General features: G+C 37.5%; 2 protein-coding genes across 2 annotated transcripts; one reads left to right on the top strand and one right to left on the bottom strand.

Annotated features, from left to right (window-relative positions):
* The first annotated feature begins 1555 nt into the window (after positions 1-1555).
* WCRKC2 (WCRKC thioredoxin 2) lies at positions 1556-7743 on the top strand. Its single transcript, XM_089144315.1, has 5 exons — positions 1556-1968; positions 2513-2587; positions 3426-3492; positions 6989-7006; positions 7165-7743. Exons 1-5 carry the CDS (start codon positions 1631-1633, stop codon positions 7267-7269), a joined length of 603 nt encoding a protein of 200 aa, XP_089000441.1. The 5' UTR covers positions 1556-1630; the 3' UTR covers positions 7270-7743.
* Positions 7744-7854: 111 nt separating this feature from the next.
* SIGF (RNApolymerase sigma-subunit F) lies at positions 7855-26912 on the bottom strand. Its single transcript, XM_089144314.1, has 9 exons — positions 26499-26912; positions 16013-16164; positions 15531-15658; positions 15175-15390; positions 14349-14622; positions 14006-14236; positions 9888-10028; positions 9432-9629; positions 7855-8567 (listed from the first exon to the last, which is right to left on the bottom strand). The coding sequence occupies exons 1-9, from the start codon at positions 26587-26589 to the stop codon at positions 8280-8282; spliced, it is 1719 nt and encodes a 572-aa protein (XP_089000440.1). The 5' UTR covers positions 26590-26912; the 3' UTR covers positions 7855-8279.
* Between the last annotated feature and the right edge of the window lie 343 nt (positions 26913-27255).

The raw sequence follows: 27255 nt of genomic DNA on the forward strand, positions 1-27255 counted from the left end.
ACTTCCGTTTTTCAATTTTACCTTATGTCTTCTTTCCGGTGGATAGAATTATCACATTGTCATGTCACGTGTCACAAGTAGATGAATCACCCACTTAAGTATTTCAAGGTGAACCCAACATCTTGTTAAAATCAAAATTATGTTACATAGATAATTAAAGAGGTTATATATTCCTTAATAAAGGGCTATTCTAGATCGATTACATACAACATGCTAAATTGTCAAAGCAGGATTGGTAGAGTGGTAAAGATCCATACTTTTTAGTGGAGAGGTCGTGGGTGCGATCCTTGCAGACAGCGTCTCCCCCCTGAGGATGTAATCAAGGTGCGTGCAAGCTGGCCCGGATGAACCTTAGCCACCAAAACCAAAAAATAAACAACTAAATTTGATGATTCTTGATGGGTCCAATCTACCAAAAAGTTGGCTTAGTCGACAATGACCAACACCTCTTCGGAAGAGATCAAAGTTTGACTCTCTTTGATGGTATATATAATAGTCCCACATTTTCTTATAAAAAAAAATAATAAAAATAAATTGCCCTAGAGAAAAGGAAATGATCACTTACAATCACTCTTCTATGGGAGGGGGAAGTGAGAAGGGATAAAAGGGAAAAACATTAAGAAATTTAACTTAGAGATTTACATTAATGAAATGGATGAAAATGAATCTACCTAGAAATAGAAACAAAAAAAAAAAAAAATGGATCGATGCTTCCAGGATAGAAACCAAAAAATTCAAATGTAATAGTGTCTAGTGCGGTGATGTTATGGTGGCTGCCGGGAGATGCATGGCAAGTGGATTCTATACATACCACCAAATAAAATAAAGAGCAAATTACACTAACACTCCAAAATGGAGGCCTTAAAGCATTGACACCCCCACTTTATGTTTAAAAAGCACAAAGACCCCAAAATTAAATTTTTATTGGATACATTTGTCAAATTTATCACTGAAAATAGTTAAATCTACTGCTTATTTTGAAAAATATCATTATAATAAAAAATATCTAAAAGGTTTTCAATGATAAATTTGACAAATATATTCAATCAAAATTCAATTATAGGAATCTTTTATATTTATTTTATTATATTTATTCCATTTTCAATTCAACAAATTCGATTGATACGAGTTGATTTTCTTATTACGGTTAAATCAATAGCTAACGGTTTAAACACGGTATCTAGTGCGGTACAATTTTGGTACAAATGACATTGTGATCAACCAATCGATATAATTTGAAATTAATATAGATAAAGCAAATAAATCTAATTAATAGAGACAAAACAAGTAAATTTAAGAAGAGAAGTAAATGATGAAACCAAAAATTGAAATAGGGAATTAGGGATAGGGAAAATGTTAAGTGTTTTAGTTGCAAGATTCTTAATAAGTGTTTACCAAAAAAAAAAAAGACACATAATAAGTTATAGGCTGCCGGACCGAATGCTGAAGCGATACAGTATGGTGAAGTTTTAGAAGGCGCGGTTTGGGTCTAAGATAAATTAAAAAAAAAAAGTGGGGAATTCAGACAAAAATATATATGAACGGAAATGCCGAAATGCCTAGCGCCAACGGAGTGAGAGGTCAAACACCGTTCGTTTTAAGCCTTCAAACTGCGAAAAACTCTTAAGAGATGTCAGCTACTACTATTCGAGTATCCCCATGCATTCACTTCTTGCAACAAAGAGAACCATTTCGCTTCAATCCGCCGCTTGCGGGATTTCTCAACCCTTTGTCATCTTCTTATATGGTTAGACTAAGAAAATCTCCTTCAATTGCGAACTCTTCGATTCATCCGAAGAAATTTAATGTGATTTGCGATACTTCCCTTGGCGCTTCGAACGTAGATGATCTTACTGAGGATCTCGATTTGCCCATTTCAATCCAACTCCAACCCATTGTAACCGAAGCACAGTTCGATCAGATCATTTCAGAGGCTCAGCAGCATTGCGATGCAGTTATTATTCTCTGGTTCGTTTCTGACGCAACGATGTTTTTCTTCTCCCTTCCCCCACCCGCTTTAGGTGCAATTTCTTCATTCATGCAATATACTCTTTTTTAATTCTCTGATTTGGTTGTCGGGATTTGGTTGAGCCGTTGAGGTTTGTTGAAGTCAGGAATTGTGGTTCAGGGGTTATCAGGAAGAATGCATTTTGGGATGTTCCGCCCTAAAATTTATGAATGTTTAAAACTTTGGCGCGCTTACCTAATAGACTTGAGACGTTGATTCCTTCATCCACAAATTTGAGCTGGGTCATTTTAATGAAAACTGAGAACTGTGTAGGAGAACAGGAGATGTTATATGGCACCACCAAATTCAACTTGATTCAATCCAAAAATTCGATTTTGGTATTGAGTTTAGTTGTTGATCAACAGCTGGGATTTTCAATTGATCTCTAAATTTTCTTTGTCTAATTGTGATCTGATGGTTGATTTCTGATAATGATATCACACATGTTTGTAAGTGTTATAGGAATGATTACAATTTCTAAGTAAAACTTGTCTGAACATGTAGGATGGCAAACTGGTGCAGGAAGTGCATATACTTGAAACCGAAATTGGAAAAATTGGCAGCAGAATACCATCCGAGGTTCGGGTGACTTCCTCTACTAATCCCCAAGTACTTAAAACTTCCTGGTTGGTTCATGTATTAAAAACGTTGGTGCATCAAAAGTTAGAAAGGGTGGTCTCCATCCAATTCCTTGAGTCTATAATATAAAAAATCATGCTTTTGGTATTCTAGGGTGATTTGATCGACATACAGGATAGACTTTTACTACGAGGAAAAATTCCACTATTACATCCACACTTCAGGGTAAATACTAAAATCTCTCTCTTAATCTGCATTTTGGAAAACACCAAAACCAGAGTCCTAGTGCCAAACTGACCAAATGATTGCTGTATACGTCATTGATTTACTAGGTCTGGGGCAAACCATGTCCAACTTTTACTGCATCCTGTTCACAGGTTGGGCTGGACCAAAGCCAAAATTATTTACTAGGTTCCTGTTTAGAAAATATGTTCTACTTATTCTTTTATCAAATGAAACATTGGCCTGATTTCCTCAGGCTTGAAACACCCAATTGGATGGTCATAAGCCAAAACCATCTGTCCTTTCCACCCTTTTGTGGTTGTTTGTCCGGGTTCTCTCTTGAAATTTGAAAAGAATCTAGGACTCATTGTCTAGATGGTCCTACTCTGTTACCTTTCACACACAATTTCCTAAGAAATCAACAGCATATTGCATATGGCCCAGTCCAGCCAATACACATGTCATTAGTTACATGTTACCAGATCTCTAATGCCCTCAGAGCATTCTTTGTCATTCTTTCAGTAGGACAGACTCTGATACCATCAATATGAACATTGACGGATTGACCAAGTTACTGAGATGCCTCTCTTTTCTTTTTTCTTTTTTTTTAATGCAGAATCAGGTTCTACTGTATTGATGTCAATAAGGTCCCACACAGGCTTGTTTCTCGTGCAGGAGTCACTGTAAGACTTTTAATGCTGTTCTACCTTCTACAGTTTTATGTGCTCATATTATCTGAGAAATAAAGTATAATGTTCTGAAAATGATAGTTTACTAATCGAGGATTATAAATTAAACACAAAATGATTTACTTTGTTGTTCAAAGCACAGATGTTAATATAGTTACCAAGAAAAATTGCAAAATAAGTCTGAATTGTGATAGTCAAATTCATAAATTTAAGCATTCATCGTATGAATAAATAAGAAACTAAGATTGTCTCACACTTTGAGCTACCTGCAAAGTATGTAATGTTGCATAGACTGCAACACCTTTTTTTTCCTGACAACAACATTTAGAATTTAGGTATAACCTTGGCAAAGTATACTACTTTACACTGACAACCAAGTCAGCTATTGACATGGCATCAAACCCTAAGTTCCATGAGCGTAGAGAACATACTGAAGGAAATTGTCATTTTGTTTGTGAGAGGCTGTAACAAGGATAGATATCTTCTAGCCATGTCAATATAGGAGAAGAGCTAACAAATCTATTCCATATGGCATTAGGAGCTGCAAAGGTTAACTACTTCTGTAACAAGCTAGATACGATTTATATATATGGTCCAACTTGAGGGGGAGTGTTAAAGAGTAGAAGAGCTGGAAGGTTGTTGTTCGAGTTTGATTAGGACTTCAAGTCCTTTTTCTAATCTTTTTGCTGTAATCCCCAAATATAAATAAAGCCATTGGGACTGGAGGCTTCTCAAGTTCTCTGAAGCTCCATTACAGATTGAGCTTTCTCATCTCTTCTCTTTCCTCTGTTCTGAATTATTATTGAGAGTAGGATTAAGACCTCCCACAATAGAATGCCTAAAATTGAAAAGTAGTTAAAGGAATTAGGCTAATGTACAAACTTGTCACCTTATCCAGGCATGCTGGTTGGCTTGTTGGTTATGTCCTGTGTCCACGTCCTCTGAAATACCTTACTGTAATCGCCATACTAAGATGCTAGAAGACTTAAAGTGATATAGAAAAGATACCAGTTCCTATTAAGGCAAAACGAGGTTCTAATAGCAGCATGGATTTTGGAAGCTAGGTATAGGCTCTAAAAAATGGTTAAGCTTGATGGATGGAATCATATTTGTGAAGGCATTTTGTAGGTTTTCAGGTGGATTTTTGGGTTCTAGGCTATTGCTGCCTTAATGGTATAAACTCAGATTTGGCATTTTATAAACTTCGAAAATATTATTCTTAAATAAGAAATTACCCCTTATTGAATCCCTTGAAGATGGTTTAAAAATGAGTTCCCAAAATGATAAAATGTCAACCCTTAGTGAAACAATGCTAAATTCTTTCAATCAGTGAAATTTTCAACTTTCTAACGCAAAAATGTAAAGCTTCTTAGCATAATCTAGAAAATTCCATAAATCTAGTATTCATTTGTTTTGATATCTAAAGAAATAAAAATTAAATATTTACATTTTGAGAGATTTTTATAGCAGTTGCACACACCAAATAAGCTTTGGCTGGAACATATCTCCAAATATGAATCAGATTTAAGCAATTGGCTTTTTTCTCTACTTAATAAGAAGTCTCTTGTAAAAGTAAAACCATTTGACTTGTTAAAATTCTTAAGAGAACCAGGACATTTCTCTAAGGTCGAGAGCAGTTTAAATACTTTAATAGATTTCATCTTATGTAAACAGTATAGACTAAGCATGAGACTAGGTATTCCAAGACAATGACCAATTCCAACAAAGTATAAAACTAAATTTATGTTTTGAATGTTTTGAATTTCCAATAGCTTGCTTTGTCAATTCTGCTATATTTTTAGTTCTATGATGGTTTTGATGATTTGATGCATATTAATATTGATTTTTGATAACTAGATATGAAGGAATAAATGTTAAATTTTGATTACTAGTTGTGGCTAAATGTTGATTTCTGATGATTTATTGTGGGTTTAATATAGATTGATATAAAGTATACATTGTACATATTAAGTTACTTTAGAAAAGAGGAAATGAAAAATTACACGTGGGGCTTAGGGCACCTACGCAGGTGCCTTGTCAGCCCTCCACCTCCTTGGGTTGCCCTGCTACCTTGACACCTTTGGTTTGAATATCTAATAGTGAAAAGAAGCTTTTAGTTGTGAACAATATGAAATTCCATGAGTTTTACGTGTCAGTTGATGCACTTTCTGATAACACAGGTTTATACTACGAATAAATTAGAACTATCAAATCTATGGTTGGGGGGGGGGGGGGGGGGGGGGGTTTGGTTAAGTCATTTCATGCCTTGCTGAAAATGCTGTGCCCATTGAAACTCCTGTTGATGAATTCAAAGAAACAATTTTCAAGCATGCTTCTCTCAAAAGTGCTGTAACCTGGTGCATCAAGGTATCTTTTAGATGGTCTCAGACTTTTTCATCAATGGGACACTTCCTCCTGAAAATAATGATACCTTGATTGCTCTTCCTCCAAAGCTCAGGTGCAAATAAAGTGAAACTTTTCTGACCCATCATCCTATGTAATGTGGTTACAAAATAATCTCCAAAACCTTAGAACATAGGTTATGATCTTTACCTAATAGTTTCATTTATACTTAACAAACGAGACATCAGCCTGCTTACTAGCTATGTAGAAGTATCCTTCACAGCCCACTTCTTAGAGGGACTACGGCCTTTTAGGCCACAGAAGTTTTGAGGCAATAACAGGTCTGCACCCTTATATAGTCTGGGCTGCCTGTACTGCCTATACTGATGTATTCAACTAGTCTATAGCTTTGGCCAACAGGCCCAGGCATGTCATCAGCTTGCTTTGACTACATCCCTGCCGTTTGTAGACACCACCCAAAAAAGAACACCTAGAGAAAAAGGAGAACTATGTCTGCTTTAGAATTGTCAGATCGTTAGGAAAATATCTCAGCAGACCCATTACCCATCCACTCAGACTTGGAATAAATCCTACTTAAGCTAGGATTCCTTCAGACTCACATGTGAATCCCATGATGGAGGGAAAAAGGGACTGGGGGACAAAAATGACATGCAGTTGGGGTAACTGTTTGTCACTGACTTTCACAGAAATTGTATGGTTCCTAAATCTGTTGTCCAAATTGCGCACACACCAAGGTATGGGGCCAAAATGGCAATGCTAGTGGTGCTGCATGTATGGCTGACAATGTTTCCTCCTTTGTGATGCAAAGATCAATGTCCCTAACGGGTGGACTCACCATTATCCTTTTCCTTCGTCAAAGTAATATGCATTATCCTTTCTTGTCCCCTTTTTCCTTTGATTCAAAATGACAAAACAGGGTGAACATTTTTAATTTTGAAGTTACCAAAAAGATTATGTGTATGGGTTACTGTAGAACTTTGAAACCCTTTTTCTTGGCCTTCATATGCTTTCCTATCTATCTTGCCGAAACAAATATTCTTACAAGTTCTGCATCACATGCCCCTTTCAGTTCTGAATCTTTACTGATAATTTTCATATTTTTCATGAACTTGACTGTGGGGTGCAGAAGATGCCAACCGTACAGGTGAGACTGCTTTTTATTTACTCAATAGATCCCCCCCCCCCCCCCAAAAAAAAAAAAAAAAGGAAAAAAAAACCTAACCCAATTTTTTTTAATAAAAGAGGGGAAAAAAAGAACTTATTCTTGGCATAGTGATGAAACTGACAACTCTCTTGCAACAGTTGTGGAAAGATGCAAAGAAACAAGATGAGGTGATCGGAGGCCACAAAGCATACTTGGTAGTTAAGGAGATTCGTGAAATGATCGAAGCTGGTGGTTCTGTGTAATCTGTTGTTTCAGGAGTTTACTTTCATATTTCGTGTGTCAGTCATATTTTGAGTGTATATATATATCTGTTTTGAGTTCTGCCCAAGAAAAGAATGTCTGTTTTGACATTAATCTCTTTCACTCCGAGAGAGAACAAAGCACTATTACATGAAGGAGTACGTACCTTATTTGCTTTTCATGATTAGTTATTGTGTTTTTCAACACCACCACTCGCAAAGCCAGTCAGTGGTGATGGTCCTTAAATCCTTATACACTACCAGCAATAGTCTCTTGCTAGCACTCATGCTGCAACCCATGTGAGCCAGATGCTTAAAAGTACTGAAACATCTTCCTGATAGACATCTCTTCATTGGGTTCTACCTTGCTAAACCGTCTGGGTTACCTTCAATGGGTTCTCACCTTGCCTATCCTCTTTTAGGAAGAGATAAAGGTGTGAGAAGTATCATGCCCATGAGCTACAATGTAAGCCAAGGCCACCTAATATTCTGCCTTTAGTGAAATTGTAAATAAATATTTTTATTTCAGTTTAATACCACTTTGACCAAAGATGATATTGAACACAGACCTCGGTGTAATAGTTAATTTGATCTAGTGGTCAAGGGTTTGAGTCTGACAACACCCTCTTCACTAAAGCAGGGACAATTTGCTAAAAAGGGAAAGAAAATGGAAAAATACTAGAAGCACTCTTGCTCATCATGGATCCAACAGAATAAGAGCAAACAAATTCCAAATCGGAGCAGCATTCTTGTGGCGATGGAACCAATGGTTTGTCCGAGAGCTAGATTTTGTATCGGTGAAAGGGTAAACCTGTGGCACTACAGATTAGAGTGGTCACTAATATGTACAACTGTTTATATATTACAGAGCTCCTTAGAATAGTGACCTGAGGGAGATGCAATTCGCTTCCCAATCTCAAAAATGGAATAATCATTCCATTAATTTGACAGTTCTCAACTCGTCCCAAAAGAAAATTGGAAATGAATGGCATTCCTATGAATACTTCTATCCCTTAAACAAGCAAATCAGCATAAGCTCCTAGCCCTTGGCTTGAGAGGCACTTCTTGAGTTTGTCCAGGGCTCGATTCTCCAGTTGTCGGACCCTCTCCTTTGACAAATTGAAGATGGCCCCAATTTCTGACAGTGATTTCTGTGTTTCATTGTCAATTCCATATCGCATCTTGATTACCCGCCTCTCCCTCTTAGGGAGAATGCTGAGGAGGTTACGCACGTGCTGCCGCATCAGCTGCTTCGCAACACAAAGATCTGGAGTTTCAACCTTAGGATCTGCAGTGACCTCCTGAAATCATAAATAATTGGCAATGAGGATTCTTTGCACATATTTCATGCTTGTAAGGAATCATTCATCTATGAATCTCAACCTCATCGTAAACATCTATCAATGGCACAATCAAGAATGAACCACAGTGCTCAAATTTAGAGTCTTCCCAAAGAAGTCCTCCAGGCAGATTAAAAATATATATTTAATTCTATGCAGGCACATTAAGTAGTTCTGCTTGGGTAGATTACATCAGAAGATCTTGTTAGTTGTTTCCTTTTCTCAGCATTAGCTTAGTAAGGTAGTTTCCTATGTCAGCCAGTTTTTATTTTAGGGAATTTTTTCCCTTTCCGAAACAAGGCTATTGCCTATTTATTATGAAATTTGATTAATGAAGAATTAGTAGAGAAGCTCCAGTGTGAGTTGTGAATTCAGTTTTCCTTTTGCCATTGCTCTTCTTATTATCCTAATTCTCTCTCAGTGCAGCCCACCTCAGCAGGCCTTCTCAGGTTCTGCATTAAATAGATCCTACCCACACGCTAGTAGTAGAAAGCATACAATTAACGTCAAATACCAAGATACCGACATAATACCGAGATCTTGAGTTAATGTTGTTTCTTTAACTCTTTCCTGCTTGTCTCAGACCTTCAAAAAACACTAAGATGTCTCGGAGATCTCGCTGAAACCTCATTCCATGTCCCTAGATCAACTTTATTCAACAAACTCTAATCTCATATCTTGGAATTGTCTTTTCTTTTTAACAATCAATTAACAATGAGATTTTATAAATTCAAAAAAAAAAAACATGACAGAAAAAAAGATGTGGTAATTGTCTTCCAAAATATATTCTTAGCCAGCAGCAGGAATGGGTATGAGAATTATCACCTGAAAAGTAGTATCTTGGTCTGCCCAAACCTTTTGCTGCAATGAGAGAGGCCTTCTTGTAGAAAGTAACAGTATTTCCAACTTCTGCACAGTCATTCCAACGCACTTTGCAAGCTGCTCATTTGTTGGGTTATAGCCTTCACGTATGCAGACATTCTTGGCTTTCTTTACCTGGTTCAGGAGGTTATATACATTCTCCTGCAAATCATATATTTGGACATGGTCATTCTTTATAAAGGGATTAGGGTTCTGATTGGTTATGGAACATGCAGATGAGGAATTTGTTGGATCTGGTAGGAATTGATCCAGTTTGTATTCAGTCTTGAGTGAAGAAAAATACAGTTTCAGCATTCATTGAGAGAGATCATAAGCAAGGAAAAAGCCACCTTCTCCCCCCACCCCCAACAAAAAAAGAAAAAAAAAGAAGGCAACAATAACAACAGTGAGAATCATTACAGGTATCCGGATTGTCCTGGAATTCTGGAATATGGCTTTTGTAATCGATTGTCGTATCCACCAGTAAGCATATGTAGAGAATCTGCAACCAGCCTGGGGTTTAAACTTCTCAAGACTCTTCATGAGACCCATGCTTCCCTCCTACAAATAGCAGGAAACTACTAGTGAGTTACAAAATCACCAATTCTGTTTTATACGTAGAGATAATGCAAGACGCAAAATTACGTTGGACAGACAAGGTCGCCTATTAATGTTCAATTTGGTAAGATAAATGAAAAATTCCCCACCTCCCCAACTTTACTCTGAGTGGATTAAATACACGAATAATCAAAGAAGGATACAAAGAAAAGAATTTTATGTCCAAGAAAGTATTTTTATTACTCAAGTGCAAGCAAATTGGGCAGGCTGCACAAGGACCAGGGGGAAGGGAAAAAAAATCTCTCTAGAAATAGATTAACCAAAAGACAGCTTCAAGTCCCATTTAATTTTGAAGCAGATAGAACAGAATTTTAAAAAATAATAATAATAATAATAACCCCATCATAATCATCCTTACGTAGGCCTTTCATGCTTCTCTACTAAGAACACTGGGTTTTTATCAATGTCCTACCAGTTTCCAGATACAAGGCCCACTTCTGCATAAGATCTTCATGAAGATGAGTACTCCTACAGGGTGTCCTACAGCAATTCCATCATGTGAAGTGGCATACAGCATCCCCAACTCCATCTTTCTAATGGGAACAAGATTTAGGAAATAACTTGTGTCCGAAGAGAGCACTGCAATGTTCCATTTATAATGAAGGGGCAAAATGTAATTTTCTTTTTTCTTTTCTTGGACAGGTAAAGAAAATGTACAGGGAAGATGCCACCTCTAAGAACCTTTTTCTAGTTAGGCCAGAATAAAGGGGAGAGGTACCTAAGCAAGCAGACCCTGTTAAGAGCTGTAGGGGCAAGAACCAAGAAGATCTCTACTAATTTTGAACTTCAATGGTGAACTTTTTTGTTCATATCATACCATGAAAAAATCTCCAGATCCATCAAAGTCTTCAGGCTGCAGCATGTTATCCAGTGAAGTAGAGGCTAGACCAATAAAACAATCTGCAGGTTGATTCATTCTATGCTATCCAGACATGAATAAACTCCTTAACCCATAACCCAACACATAAGTTTAGAATACCACTGCATTCCAAGGACCAGTGATCTTATCCACTGCCATAAGAGAATCAGATCTGAATGATTAACTTCAAGAGACTATTATCAATACAAATACGGATCCCCTTTTGAATAGAAAACAGCTCCATATTGAGGACGGAAAGACCATGACACACACCCGAGTTGGCCAGAACTAGAATGCATTCAGCATTACAAGTTCACCAAGGAGGCCCTATCACTTGCTAGGAATCCATCACAGTGCAGTTCCAACATGCTGCCCTGAAGGAGAAAACCAAGACCATGCCTTACAGACCATTTCTTTGCAAGAGAAAAAGGAGTGGGAACGTTAGAAACGTGGGACCCACTGGTAGTGGGAATAGGAAAGGAAAGGAAAGGGAAGCATTTTGTGGAAACGTTGAAAATGTGGGTCCCATGACAAATAAAACGATGTTTTGTTTTCATTCCCCTCCCTTTCCTACATAGCCCCACCTAAAAGTGTAGGACTTTTGAAAGAGACAAGGGAAAAGTTGCTTTGCCACATAAACAAACAACTCCCTTGAATCATGGAGGACTCTCTCCTCCACCCCAACCCATCTAAACAAACAAACCCATATTTTGGTATTTATTGGAAAATTTTACTTTTTCCCACCCCACGTTATTCTATCAAACAAATGGGTGCTAGGGACTCTGGATATCAGCAAAAACTGCATACCGTGTCTTACAGTTCTATACCAGCTAAAGTAAAGGTAGAGAATTATAATTACACTTTCAGAACAATACAAAATTAACAGTGTATCCAAAATACTGTTAACTCACATAATGACACATTGACACTATAATTATGCAGAACCTTTGACGACAATCTGTTTGGTTTATGTATCAATTTAAGCTGTTGGGCCCACTAATTCACTATTTCTTACTCACAATAGTTTTAAGGTTTACAAATATTAACTAGAAAAATCAGAAAAGAATGAGGATTTTCATTTTTCCACTTGGTAAGGTGCTATCTACAGTTGTTTGCTTATGATCAACTCTTTAAATTATGAGGCTAATGCTCAAGTGCTAATTAAGAGGGGAACTGAGGAAAAACCAAAGTTGCAGGGAAAGGAGAGGGGACGCACATGCACAATCAATTTCTTGCACAAGCTATCAATTTCAGTTATTCAATTCACTACTTTCTGCCCTATTACAATGCAAATACAGGGAAGAGAGGAAGCCTCTTGCATAGAAATAGAATCCTATCTGAATGGAAGAAGCTCAAAAAAGGAAACTACCAAATAAACCTTATTTAAGAAAAGGAACAAATCCAAGAAATTCCCATGTAATATACCCAATCCAAATAAATATTGCATCCTAGATAAAGACAAAATAAACAACCAGCCCTTGCCAAACCAGAAACTAGTAAGTCCTTGGTTTGGGCTTCAAAAGCAGGTTATGTCAATTCATGCAGGCTAAGGTAGTGCCCTTTCAGCCACCATGCAGAAAATTCGGGATTGTGTGGCAATGATTCTGTAATCAGCTTTTTATGCTTCTGTGCCCATTTGGGCAAATTGAGTACTGAAATCTTGTGTGATTGAGCACCGAATGGGCATCTTTCTCTGGCAAAATGGGCATAGAATCTTCTATGGAATGTATAAAGTAGAATTGTGACTTGTTGCATCTTAACTAAGCACAATGAGAGATCCAACCCGTATGGTCTAAACTGTTTACCATTTATATTTTCTACATGATATAGTTACAGATACATAGAGAAAGAAATATGGGTAAAGAATGAATAGGAAGAGAGTGCAGGTTAATCGCTTTAGGTTTACATAATATTCCCTTTGCAGCCCCATAAACCAATAAAGAGGCTTTTCTTGTGACACCAATATCATGAATCAGAAAGAACCACACAAAATCTTACAAAAGAACGCAATATTCAACACCACCAGTGCCTGGATTCCTCAAGAAACACACAAAATCACTATGCAAAACCCCAACATAATGTAGCAAGGTTCCGTTATCCAAAACCCAAAAAAAAAAAAAATTTGCAAAATTGCATATGAGAATAGGATTAGGAACAGAGGAAACAAATACCTCGATACTAATTTCCGCAAACAATTGAGAAGAAGAGCTGATGGAGTGATACCCAAGATCGCTGCAATGAATTCAATAAAGTAGCTGGTGAACGGAGACAAAGAAGTGGAAGAAGCAGAGAGATTCGTTCAACTTTTGAGCGACTTGCGTGTGAGATCTGAGAGAATGTTGAGCAAGAGTTCAACGAGATTGGAGAGAGTCTCGAGCAAGAGATTTGAGAGAGAGTTTTGTGTGAGACTGAGAGAGAATGGAGAGAGCTTCGTGCGAGTTTCAGAAAGAGAATCTACAAGGTTTTGAGCAATTTCTTGAGAATATGACTTTTTAGGTCTTTAGAATGAAATAAAGTGAAATGACACTGATGCCCTTACCTTGCGTCGTTTCAACAAGTGTGTCCCGCCTTCTTGATGAGAAGTGCTTCTCAGCACAAGAAGCTTCAAATTGTAGCCACTTGGGCATAGCCAAAATGTGTGCCAAAAAGCCAGTTAAGCACACTTTTGTTGAACCAGCACACATTTTTTAAGCTGGATTACCATACAAGATTTAGGCTATTTCTATGCCAAAATGGGCAAATGGCACAGAATAAGTGTGCTGGAAGCGTTACCATACAACCCCTTCATGTGATAACATTATCTAACAAAATCAGTGATCCATTCCATCATCTAATCAACCACCAAACAAGCCAATAGAAACACCCAAGAAAAAAAGAAGGAAAAATAAAGAGACTGTTTGGAAATTTCATTGTCAAATACGTAACTCTTTAGATTATAAATTAAATTTTAAAAAATAAATAAATAAATAAAGAAAAGGGTCTTAGGATGAAGATCCAAATAGAAAAATGCAATTATCAAATATTTGGTTTCTGCATACAGTGTACAAGCATCACTACTGACCTGCAGCAAATCTTGAAGGCTCAAACCGCGTCCTTGGTATTTTTTAGCTACATGCACCACCATACGCAGATTGGCAAAGATCATCTTTTCTCGGCTCCTGTTACCTGCAACAATGTGTGACTGCAAAACCTGGCAACTCATCCCAACAGCTTCAGCCCATTCAAGCAAAGTTGGTTCACGCTCAAACTGAGATTGAAGCCTTTGCTTCACTTCTTCTAATCTGAACAACTCCTGTTAAAAAATATATACATATTAATTGAACAGAAAAGCAAGAATAACAATATGTCTAGTTTGGAATGGAGCCATGTCTCATTTCAAATTAAGATAGGAACTGAGGGCATGCCTGTACTTGAACAAACAGTTCAGCTTCTTCCTTTACAGTCAAAAGTTGTATCTTCTCAGGGCTCGACAAAAACAGTTGAAGGGGATCATTTGAATCAAGACCTTCACGCATCTTTTTATGTTTATCTGCTTTTGTCAAATTAGGAACAGCAGAGTCAAAATATTTTGGTTTCAGAACCTTCCGCTTCTTTGATCGTCTCTCCAACAGCCGAGTTGATTTCACCATCACTTCCTCCTCAACTGGAATCATATCAGCCGTCTTTATGGACCCCGAACTGCAGAGTTTTAGATATTGGTCAAAAACGAAAAGTAAAGCACACTTAGGCTCTTTTTGGTATCAATTATCATCCTCAATTATGAGGTTTTTTCATTATTTTAAGTTGTTTGGCATCTATTATCAGTTTTATTTTTATTTAAAATAATAGAAAAACTTCCAAAATACATAATGAACTTTTTGTCTATTATGAATTATGGTGAGAATTTCATTCTCTTCATTTATGCACAAGTTTACTTAAAATTTTATGGTTAAGATGAGGGTAAAATAGTCAATACATATTTTTTTTATAAAAATCATATTTTTTTCCCCACTTTGATCACTTGCTCACTATTATTTACTAAAAAAAATTTATTTTAACACCAAACTTATTTTTCATTCCATAATTTATTTTCGACAAAATTCACCAAACAAATTTTCATTCTTGACCAATAATGAATTCTTGTGCTCTTTTCTTTCAAATAGGCATATAATAGAGAATGAGAATTGATACCAAAAAGAGCCTTAAAAGGTGAAAGCTGGAATGGTGAAATGCTATTCACAGGAAACCAACCCAGTAAAAAGGCAATCGTTGAGATCAGGTCCTAATAATCGACAATCTTGGGCCATAGAGGCTGCTTGTTTCGAGGCAAGAAGTGCTTCTTTTGCGAGTGCAAGTACATCACATGGCTTGACATCCACAACCGCACCTGCATTTGTTCTGAATCTTGTGACTGACTGCATAGGCAGGGATAAGAATGGCTTTCCCCCTTTATACAAGGATGGCAATCTGCATTTGTTGGTGGCCCATAGACAAGTAGTAAGAAGAAAGATAAGGGAAAAGAATAAAACTGGCATTAAATTGGAAACTTTTGTTGGCAAAGCCACTAAGATTTGACTCATGTAAGTTGGAAAAAGAGATGATCTTACAAATACCATAAATCAGGACCATAGAGCAACTGACTTTCAAAGGCTTGCAGTCCATGGTCGGATACAGAGCTTTTCTCCTCTTCATGGAACAATGACCTATTACCTTGCAGCCTCCTGTCCAATGTAACCTTTACAAGTAAACAATTATATAATCATAAATAAAAATCAGAGAGAAAGATGTTTGAATTAAATTTCAGAAAACAGGACAAAGAAAAAATATAAATACTTGCCTCCAGATAACTCCCCCCCCCCCCCCCCCCCGAAAAAAAAAAAATGCAGAGAAAATAGTCTATGAAACATAACTTTCCTCCACAACCCATTCAAGCATAACAGCATAACTTTCCTCCACAGCCCATTCAAGGATCATTACCAAATACCAACATGACCATCAATGTCATCCCAAAAATTTCAGATGACTTGATCTGCTGATCAAAATAAATAAATGAAGAGGAGCAGAGAATAATATATGCACAAATACTCACCTTGGATGTCTTCTCCTCCCTAGCCATGAGGAGAGAAGACCTAAAGTCATCACGCTGCTCTTGTAATAGCACTGTCATAGGTAAGTAACAAGACATGAACGTAGTTGGCATCGTAGTGACTGCAGGAGTAGCTTGGTCACAAAGAATTGGAACTAAGGGGGGGGGGAAATAAAAAAACAGATGATGTTCAGGAAAATAGGAATTGATCCAATAAAATCAAATAACAGAGAAACAATCCAATGATAAGAGAGAAAAAAATGTTTATCCAGAGTCTTGTCAATCAAAACTAGGATGGCCATGGATCAAAAAAAAAATCAAATCCAGCACTTGTCAGGAAGGAGGAAAACTTCCAACAAAATCATCATACTTATGATTCTAGTAGTAAATAATAGCAGCCAAACAAGCAGATGGTACGGATTGAATATAGGAAGGTTAAGGTGTGCCTTCACAATAAGAAACTCGAGGAGCAGTACCAGGAACCAATCCACTACCTCCCATCATGACAGGAATCACAAGATCTAAGAAGCAACCTATATCTTAAATATTCCAGTCTTTCAGACAAAACTGCATCACATTTTCACCATAATTCAAAATTTCCATAAGATCTCAAATAACTTGAGAAACTTGAGCTGGTAGATTAGATAGCATGTGAAATAAAACAATGCAACATTTGAAAATTTTGAGAATCTTGGCAAAACCTCAAATATTTCAAGTTTCAACCACAGTCGTCAACATGCACTCACATATTGTACTGTTGGTCTTAGGAGCTCAGACTTGGAAGACTAGGGTAGCAACTAAGCACTCACTTAGTAGTCTTTGGTAGTAACTGTCATGTGGAACTATGGATGGGATGAGATTTAAGAGAATTGGGATGGAAGACCAAAGTGTCTCTAACTTATGTTAGACAGTGTCAATTATAATTTAGAACACAAGAGAAAAGAAGAGAGAAGAAGAGGGAACAAGCTCAATTTGCTGTGGAGCTTCCCTGTTAACTTGTAAAGCCTCCAATAACCTCTTGTTTTATTTATAGGTTCCTCGGTATAGTAGCTAAAGACCATGTTCTTCCCCTCCCCAGCCCCCCCCCCTCTCTCTCCCTCTTTGTACATTCTTTCTCTCTCCCCTTCTCCTGGGTTTTGGTAATGATATTTTATTCATCCCACAACAAAACAAAGAAGAAGAAGAAGAAGAAGAAACAAACTTGGACTTGGAAGTCCTTAATCGTACTCAACAGGGGATCCAGTCCTATCTAGAATTAGCGTCAGGCTCTGATTCCCAGTTGACTATTTCTTGCCCAATTTACCCTTCTAACACTATCCCTCAAGCTATAGCACATATGTTATCCATGAGCTTGTTAAAAATGCATGTAATCCTTGCACTCCCCAATGCCTCGGTGAGCAGATCTGCTAGTTGCTCCCATGTACTGACATGGTGATGAGATATCAATCCTTGTTGTAGCTTTTCATGGAAAAAGTGACAGTCAACTTCAATATGCTCTATGCATTCATCAAACACTGTTTTTGATGCTACATGAATGGCCACTTGGTTATCACATGACAATGACATGAGAGAATCATCAACAAAACTAATCCATATTGGTGCCATTGCCTAATATTCTAACTCTGCACTTGATCAAGAAACCACAGTTTGCTTTTTGATTTTCCATGATAGTTTCCTCATACAAAAGTGCAATATCCTGTGGTAAACCTTCTATCAACCGGAGATGCTGCCCAATCGACATCTAAGAAACCTTCTATTCATTTGCAACCAATGATCCGTACAGAATAAACCACGTCCAGGAGCACTCTTGAGATACCTCAAGATCCTTATAATTGCATCCCAATGAGATGTCCTCAGTGTAGACATGAATTGGCTTATGACACTGACAGAAAATGTAATGTCAGGTCTAGTCTCCACCAAAGAATTTAGTTTGCAAACCAATCTATGATATTTCTTAGGATCATCAAGAATATCTCCATCATCTATCAAAAGTTTCAAGTTTGGATCCATACAAGTCTCAAGAGGCTTTAGATCCAAGAATCCCTATTTCAGACAATAACAACTTACCTTGTGATAAGAAGACACCTTTCTTGGACTGTGCAACTTCTATACCTGAAAAAGTAATTGAATCATCCCAAGTCTTTAGTCTGAAACTATTGTTGTAGATGAGTCTTCGACTTATAAATACCCACTTAGTCATCTCCAGTAATGACAACATCATCAACGTAGACTACAAGAAATAGTTTCCTAGCACTAGAATGGCAAAAGAATACCAAATGGTCATTGTCACTCCTAATCAACCCAAAGCTAGTTACCACATAAGTGAAGCAGCCAAACTATGCCCTAAGTGATTGTTTCAGTCTATATAAAGACTTCTTAAGTTCACAAACCAAAACCACTCTCCCTTAAATAACAAAACCAGCAGGTCGCTCCATATACACTTCCTTCTAGAGATCACTATGAAGGGAAGCATTCTTCACATCAAGCTAAAATTATGGCTAATGAAAAGTACCAGTCAAAGAAACCAAAATGTGAATAGATGTGAGCTTAGCCACCAAGGAGAAGGTGTCTAAAAAATCAGTAACGTAGATGAGTATATACCCCTTTGCGACAAACCTAGCCTTCAAACTAGCAAGAAATCCATGAAGATTTACTTTGACAGTCAGCCAACGATAACCAATGGCCATCTTCCCTACCAGCAAAGGGACCCAATCCCAAGTAGGTTTTCTTCAACGGTAAATAACTCATCATGCATAGCAGCAAGGCATCCAAGATTAGATAATGCCTCAGAAATAGACTTATGGGGGAGGATGATCTTCAATCGTAGACAAACAAGCATGAAAGTGAGAAGAAAGGTTAATGTAAGAAACGAAGTTACAGATCGGATGCTGAAAACAACTCCAAGTACGGTTGCCAAGGGGCAATGAGAACATCAAGATCAAATGCTGATGGAGAGGTGATTATCAAACCAAGTGAAGAAGGAGAGGCCAGCAGGGAGGCCGAAGATGCAAGGATGGTAACTGCCTTTGGACACCTATGATGAACGATGGTGACAACAGATTGAACGTACAGAAACAGAGGTGGAGAAGGAACCTATGACATAGTAGTAGAAGAGATACAAACAAGATAATCATCACCAAGTTAGAAATGTTCGGGGGTTAGTGCAAAGGGGAGTACACTCAAAGAAAGCCATGTCCGTGATGATAAAATACTCCTATAACTCAAAAGAGTAATGGAATCCTTTCAGAGTACAAGAATATCCAACAAAAAGACATTTAAGGAACCTACGATATAATTTAGATACACCAAGATGATGATCACAGATAAAACAAACACAACCGAAGACTTAAGGAGGCAACACGGAAAGAGGATGAGAGGGAAGTAGCATAGAATGGGGGATACAGCCTTGCAAGACAGATGAAGGCACACAGTTGATAAGTTAACAAGCAGTCAACACTGCATCAGCCCAAAAGGTCTAGGATACTTGCATTTCAAACAATAAAGAGAAAGTAACCTCCATTAAATGGTGATTCTTCCTCTTGGCCACAACATTCGGTTGAGGAGTGTTGGCACAAGTGGACTAGTGGAGAATCCATTAGAAATCATAAAAGTCTGAAAGGGAACAGATAATACTCTTAAACATTATCCTCGGAAAGAACCTTAACCATAACCCCAAATTGGGTACCTATTTCAGCAACTAGTTGCTGTGATCCAGGCCAACAACAATGATGACTCTGTAAAGAATTTCCAGGTGCCAAGTGGGCCGATAACAAGAGCTAGGACTAGGAGACTTCAAGAAGCCTTCCATGGATTGACAAAGAAGATATTTGCATCAACGGCTGAGGATGAAGAAGGCGTGGGCATTAGTCAAGCCCATCTAGTTAATTTGATGAAACTTATTTAGGATGGCGCCCAGGCTTGTTATTTTGGGCAAAATTTTATGTTTTAATGTCCTTTGGGCTTGGAAAGCATATTTTAAACAAGTTTACTAGGTGTTTAATGGGCCTAACAAAATTCTCTTAGGAGAGGACTAGGGCGTCTTGTAGTTATAAATACATCTTTCATCATTTAGAAGACAGTTTTTTAATGATAATAAACTACAGACCTGGTGAGGCTGGAAGTTTCCTTTGAGTTCTTTGGACTCTATTAAACTTATAAGGTCTTGTCGGCTGTCACATTCATTTCTTGATATACTTGGTTTGTGTTTGCTACCAAAACATCAGGTCAAGTTTTGTTCATTGTTATCTTGGTTCCTCTTTTGTACCTCAAACACTAAGTCAAGGATCCTCAGTGTTCTTTTTTTCTTTTATCCAATTAGTTTTGAGAATCTACAAGACTTTGGCTCTCTTTGACATGGTTTTCATTTTTTAATTTTTACCTATTTTTAAAAAATCAATGCAAAATTTTATTTTGGATCAAATACAAAAATTGTTTGGTAACTAATAGGTGAAATAGATTTGCACTAAAAAATATGTTTGGTATGTCTTTCTATAAAAATGATCTTTTATAGGTTCCAAAACTTGTATTGGAAAAACAAAGTATGTAAATGCTCTCCTATCATGAATAGTGGGTCAAATTGTGTGCAGAGTTCTGCTGCAAAGCGAGCAATGGCATACATATATAACAACGATTTCATCATCCTAGCACTTTGCAGCACCATATTGCAAGATTTAAACTTCATTCAACACTTGCTTCGTACCTTGCTTACTTTTGGGAGGAGTGAGAGGGCAAGTGGAGTTTATCCAGGAGGGTTCAATATAGATAGAAATTATACTCTAGTGAACTTCCCTAAGGATTGAATTTATCGCTAACATTCTGAAGACAGCTGCAAGCTTTCCCCACAAAGACTGCCACCAATTAGATCCATTGGCAAGAAGGTCAAAGGCCAATTTGTAAGTGTAGGCCAGGGCAATTGCTGCATTTTATATATGGTTTGTACACTCTTCTCTGGTTCTGGGGTTCTTAAATACTTCTACCAAGATTGTGTCATTATCAAACTAAGGAATAACTGAGAGAACTCTTGCACAGAATATAACAGGATCAAACTTATTCATAACTGAGAAATAGTCTTCAAAATATTCAGTTACTCCTGACATATAATAAGTAGTTAAAGTAAATGAGAACCCCCTACTCTTGCTTCCCTCAAGTAACCATATGCTTACAGACTCATCCTAGCAACAGTACCAATTATAGCAAGAGATCCATCCATGAGAATTAAAGATTGACTTTCTCTACCCCTCTAGGGTGAGGACATTGATCAATAAACCAAAACTTCTCACAATATATGAACTTTCACCCTCACTAATTATCTCACAATAACTCTCTTTTTATCTTCGCCATCAAACCCAATAATTCCAGAAATTTCAAAAACTCAGATCACTTTGTATTTATTGCTTAACCTGTCAAATCCAAAACCAATTTTAGTCGTTGGACCATAATTTGCGGAAGGCAAAACCAGAATTTATTTGGGCAACATAATATTATCTCTTGTAATGAGATCATAGAGGTTGACAGGATCAAAGTCCAAACTCTTCTTTCAATGCAGAGAAAGCCACAGTCGGGTGCTTCTTGCAGTGGCTTAAGAATAAGTTTTGGGGATGCTTCTTGCAATGGCTTAAGAATAAGATTTGGTGACGAGCAACGCAGGTGAAGGTCAACGAAATAAGATTGTGTACAAAGGATTGCTAGCATAAGCCCTTGTGGGAAAAAAGTTCCTGAGTTCCAGATCAGATTTAGAGTAGAACACAAGAAATCTGCTCCTTTTTATCCACAAGGACCGCTAACAGGGAACAAAGCTGTGGTGTTCTTTCTTTAATGAAGTAAAGATGGGGTCTGATGTGGTTCTTAATTGTAAGCAGATACCCAATTATAGGTGACTGAAGAGCAAAAAAGATGCAAAAGCACGGTAGATCTGAATTGCGCTTAGAAGGGTTGAAAGACAAAGTTATAAAAGATCAGGAATTTACTGTTTTGACCTCGCTTATAGAAGTTACAAGCACATGCATTTTAAAAACCACCACAAAAAACAAATGTAACTGATTTTCAAAGAAAATTTTCAAAACAGGTTTCAACCTCGTTTTGATTTTTGTATTTCTTCAAGCCTTCATAAATAAAAATAGGTTGCATAAGTTGTACCAAACACTAGCAAAACTACTTATTTGAGAAAAATAAAATAAAGAACGAAAACTATACCAAGCACTGCCTTCGTCTCTTGGGGTTTCCGCATCACTAATCCATAAAAAATATCAAATAACTCAGAACAGTTTTTTCATTAAATAAAGCCAGGTAACTCTTGAATAATCATCTACAAATCTACAAAGCAGAATATTGAAAACATAAGTGAACAAAACCAGACATGGGCCCAAACGTCTGAGTGGACTAACAGGAAGGACTGGTTAGACCTTTAACTACGATGAGGTGGATATCTCACACAATAGAGCTTCCCAAACTAATAGGACTCACATGGTAAACTTGAAAGTGAATGAAAATGAGGGTCTAACGATTCTAAATTATCCAAGGACAGATGAACCAAACAGCAACAAATTTGTTGAGGCTTGGAGATGATTAAACAAGCCATAGAGGTGGATTGCTCAAATAGGTAAAATCCCCCAAATTCCCAGCCCTACAATTGTCTTCTTCATCGTAGAATCCTAAAATAAACAAAATCAAGGAAAGAGGGTTACAAAACAATGAAAAATGGTGGGGAATTGGCGAATAGATAACAAATTAAAAGGGAAATTAAGTAAATATAGAAGAGAGGATAATGCAAGGAAGGGTAAGGGGACAACACTTGTGCTCGTAAGAGTGACAATGGATAAAGATGGATTAAAAGAAGAAAACATACTTAAACCGCCTGTTGTACGGTCAAATGCTCCTGAATCAATGATCCAGGAAAGATGTGGATGAGAGACATGCAGTGACATTACTTGTTTAAATAGAGGTCGTAGTGCATGACTATGATTGAGCTACCTAAAATTGTGTGGACTAAAAGTAGTATGCTTCAGACATCTTCACGGTCTTTGGCTTAAGCTATTTGGGGAGAGGGACAATCTCCGATGAAGTAATATTAATTGTTTGTATTTGTGAAGGTTTGCCATGAAGTTTCTAGCAAAAACATTGAACGTGTCCAAGACGTCCACGATGATGCCAAATTTTGGCTTGCCTGAATAATTGAAGAGGCTTATGAACCAGCGTTTTTACCAGAATTACCCCCACGATTTTGTCCTTGCCCTCTAGAAGAACCACGAGTAGGGTTAAATGTGGCAAGGGCTGATATATCCTCTGATGAAGTATCATGAGGATTCTCCTTGCTACCCAAAGAATCCTTGAGAAAGTGTCTGCCAATGTAGGACCTCGATGTCCTTGAAGAATTTGTGAATGGACTTAATTGAATTCCTTTCCAAGGTCCATCACTACATGAAGTTTCTATTGTTGTTGCACTGTTTTTACATCAAAAGAGATCAATTCTTCATACATTTTTTTTTTTTAAATCAACAAAGTACTAGGTTGGAGGTCTATCCTTCCTATCAACCCGATAGAACTCCTCTAGTAACTCATACATTCTGGACAGATTAATTTTAATAGAATATAACATATTTAAGTATTCCTATAGAATGTTGGGCTATTAAGAAACATCATATAGATAAACTCAATATAGTGGAAATGAGGATGCTAAGATGGATGAATGGCAAAATTAAGAAGGATAAGATAAGGAATGATCATATTAGAGCTAGTCTAGGAGTAGCTCTGATAAGTGATAATCTACAAGAAAATCGTTTGAGGTGGCACAATCATGTTCAACGAAGGCCTGTAAATGCCCTTGTGCGGAGAAATTATTTAATTTAGATTGAAGGAATTAGATGAGCTAGGGGCAAACCTAAAATGACCTTAAGAGAAGTGGTGAAAAAGGATATTCATAGCTTAGGCCTTATATCTAGTATGGCTTCAAATAGAGCAAAATGGAAAGCAAGAATCCATCTTGCCGACCCCATTTAGTTGGGTCAAGGCTGCTTCTTGTTGTTGTGTAAATCTTTCACTGCATTCCAATGAGTTACAAGATCCACCATGTGGTCTACCACAGCATTAAATATCTTTCTTAGAACACATGCGCCAGTAATTTTCAATTTTTATCACCCTTAGAGGCTGACTTAGTCAAGTGGGACTGCTATCTACGTCCAGTGAGAACAACTTTCGCAACAGTTTTCCATTGACAAAATTTAGGAGCTCCTTCTAACTTCTTTTCAGTCAAACGATACAAAGATGAGGAAACCACTTCAGTGATAGCAGTCATAGGATCATCAGATGAGGATTCGTACATTGAGAAAATCAATTAATCACACAAAAGGGATTAACATGAAACAGCCGGCAGGTAGTCACACAATTACTGGTTCTTAAAAATCACCAGAATAGGGCCTAGGGACTCTTCAAACCCAACAAAATGGTGCACAGCACTAACCCAAAAACTTGTTCCCCAAAAAACAAAATGGACAGCAGCTATTTTATTCCCCAAACAGCAGAAAATATAACTAGAACCCAAGCAGCAGAAAGTAGAAGAAGCAGTCCCTAGATACCCCCAAAGACATAGCCCAAAATGGAACCATAAAAGAAGAAAAATAGGCAAGCAGCACCTATAAGTCCCTAAAACAAAATACCACTTAACAGAATGTGTCCCAAAACAGAACCAAAAAAAAGGCAATTACAGGCTGCCCTAACAACAGAAAAGAAACAACTTCTGTCTCCCACGAAAAATGCATAAAATGGTTCCCAGAAAAGAATTCCCACACGAAATGATATTGAATCCCTTAAACAAACCTTTCTAATTCAACAGAAAAGTATAACTCTTAACGAGACCAGAAGCTGTCTCCAATGCAGAAAATCCTAGTTCACTAATTCAGATCATGAACTAAACTGACAAATTCACCAAAACAGCAGAAAAAGTGCTGCACCCGAGGAGTGGATGGATCCTCTAAATTGTGGCAGCAGCTTCTTTTTGTAAAGGAGAAGAAATCTGAGGGAGGAGAACAGCAATAAAGGTCCTTACAACACACTTACTGAACCAGCTCTGATACCATGTCAAATTATAATTTAGAACACAAAAGAAAACAAGAAAAGAGAAGAAGGAACAAAGCCTTACTTGCCGTGGAGCTTCACTATTAACTAGTGAAACCTCCAATAACCTCTCTGTTTTATATATAGGTAGAACATAGAAGTCAACAGAATAGGAAAAGGAAAACAGAAACAAACTAGAACTTAGAAGTCCTAATCGTACTCAACCAGGGGATCTAGTCCATTCACCCTTCTACCTGTCATGTATCATGTATGACTTATGTTCCCTGTATGCATAGAATGGTACCCTTGGCACTTTGACTTACATAGTTATCATTCACTTAGATTGTAGGAGAGACTTAAAGCTCTAATTTATGACTCTTACTCATTATTACACAACCTACTTGCCAATTATGACTCTTCTCGTATCTTTCAAATAATGTGTTCAACGAGGACCTTTAAAACCCCTGTATGGAGAAGACATTTAATCCCGATTGAAGGAGTTAAATGAAGTAAGGGCAGACCTAAGATAACCTTAAGAGAAGTGGTGAGAAATGATATGCATGGCTTAGGCCTTGTATCTAGCATGACGTCAAATAGATTGATAGGAAGGCAAGTACCTGTGCAGGTGACACCATTTAATTGGGACACGGATTTTTGTTGTATCATTCAAACAATGTGCAGAATAGGAAATACTACTTAACTAATTCAGGTTTTAGCCTTTACTGCCAACCAAGGTGCAAATCCATATCACTGAATTGGGTGACTTTTTTCCCAATTTGAAGACTGAATATGTTTATTAAGCTTAAAACAAGCCTTATCAAAATTCCAAAACCAACCAATGCCATTTGCCCACAAAAACAGCATTTTGAAACATTAAAAAAAAATGCACTATCTCACTGGGATCTCAAGATGCAAGATGACTATTCAAGAATGAGTTTTCAAACCTTGATTTCCATATATATATCAATCAGACACTGCCATCACTCCTCTGGACAGCAGATGCCACCTAATTTCCCTTATTCTCTTTCATGAAGCTTTTCAGCTGTGGTTTCTATCTTTAATAATACCACAAATGTGGGCTTATCAGGGATTTTCATCAAACGAACTGTGTCGTGCCTGCTCAAAAAGTCAGAGTTCTTATCTATAAGAACAGTCGAACCCGTTCAGACTTGAACCAGTCCATTCATTACCCTCCAGAATTATCCCTGGATTTCCGAACATGCATGAATGCATTCATGTTTTTTGGCTTTCCTGAATTTCCAGTGAATATAAATTTCTCTGAGCTCAATTGTTACACTCATGTACTGCTTATGAGTCATCAGTCCCGCTTCAAATCCTCACTCTAATCTTTATCTTTCACTTAACATACTTGGCTTCCTCTCTTATATCTACCTAAATAAACAGAAGGTTAAAAAAAACTTCGATATCATATGATACATACCTGAAGAACAAGAAGTAGAATAACTCCTGATATGTGCTCTTGGAAGAAGAAACGACGGAGATGTGGAAAGAAAGTTTCTTGAGGCCTCCATTGCCAGAAAAACGATTGAAGCTTAAGAATTGGATGTTTAGTTCAGTTACTAATTTCGCAGACGCCTCTAGGTTTGTTGCTGTGCTGCAGATTAAGCTCTTTTACGCCTTAAAACTTCAAATTGAAACCCATTTCTACTGATTGAGAGCATAAATGAGATTTGTTTGTTCACCCTTCTCTAGGTGGCCTTGTGAAGTTGTGCAAGTGTTTCAAGTTTCAACCATGAGTCCACCGCCCAGACTTCCTCAACGCAAGGTTTCATTGGTGTCAAGGATCTAGACCCCATAAACGACGCACCGTGGATAAGACCATAAAGATAAAATGCGGAAGGATTGGCAACAAGAACGATAACTAGTTGGGTGCGGCGTTTATAAACCGTGAACCGGATCGTAGAACCATTTCGATCTTACGTGGCCGGTTCGCAAGCTAACCCCACAAATACCTTGTTTCGGAGTTTTCATAGGCTGAGTGTCCTGATTCTGATTGATTCTATCTGGGCATAGCAGTGTGCCAGCAGAAGGTGACACGTGGAAGATGCAAAATGTAGGGCTAGATCAAAAGCCCCAGATTACAAGGGTCAAAAGTCTCAAGAGTGTACCAAATGTCGGATTGCCGTGTCCGGTGTGGGCAACCTCACGATACCCGGGGGTAGGTGGTTGCAACCTAC

This window comes from Hakea prostrata, chromosome 2 (assembly GCF_041222555.1).
Source record: "Hakea prostrata isolate BN-2017 chromosome 2, UWA_Hpros_2, whole genome shotgun sequence".
NCBI classification, from domain to species: domain Eukaryota; kingdom Viridiplantae; phylum Streptophyta; class Magnoliopsida; order Proteales; family Proteaceae; genus Hakea; species Hakea prostrata.

Coding starts and splice junctions, on each gene's coding strand:
- WCRKC2 (XM_089144315.1), top strand. CDS start 1,631: ATGTCAGCTACTACTATTCGAGTATCCCCATGCATTCACTTCTTGCAA. Junction 1,969..2,512: donor GATGCAGTTATTATTCTCTG/GTTCGTTTCTGA, acceptor CTGAACATGTAG/GATGGCAAACTGGTGCAGGA. Junction 2,588..3,425: donor GCAGCAGAATACCATCCGAG/GTTCGGGTGACT, acceptor TTTTTAATGCAG/AATCAGGTTCTACTGTATTG.
- SIGF (XM_089144314.1), bottom strand. CDS start 26,589: ATGGAGGCCTCAAGAAACTTTCTTTCCACATCTCCGTCGTTTCTTCTT. Junction 15,391..15,530: donor GGTCCTGATTTATGGTATTT/GTAAGATCATCT, acceptor CAACAAATGCAG/ATTGCCATCCTTGTATAAAG. Junction 14,623..15,174: donor AACGATTGCCTTTTTACTGG/GTTGGTTTCCTG, acceptor AAAACTCTGCAG/TTCGGGGTCCATAAAGACGG.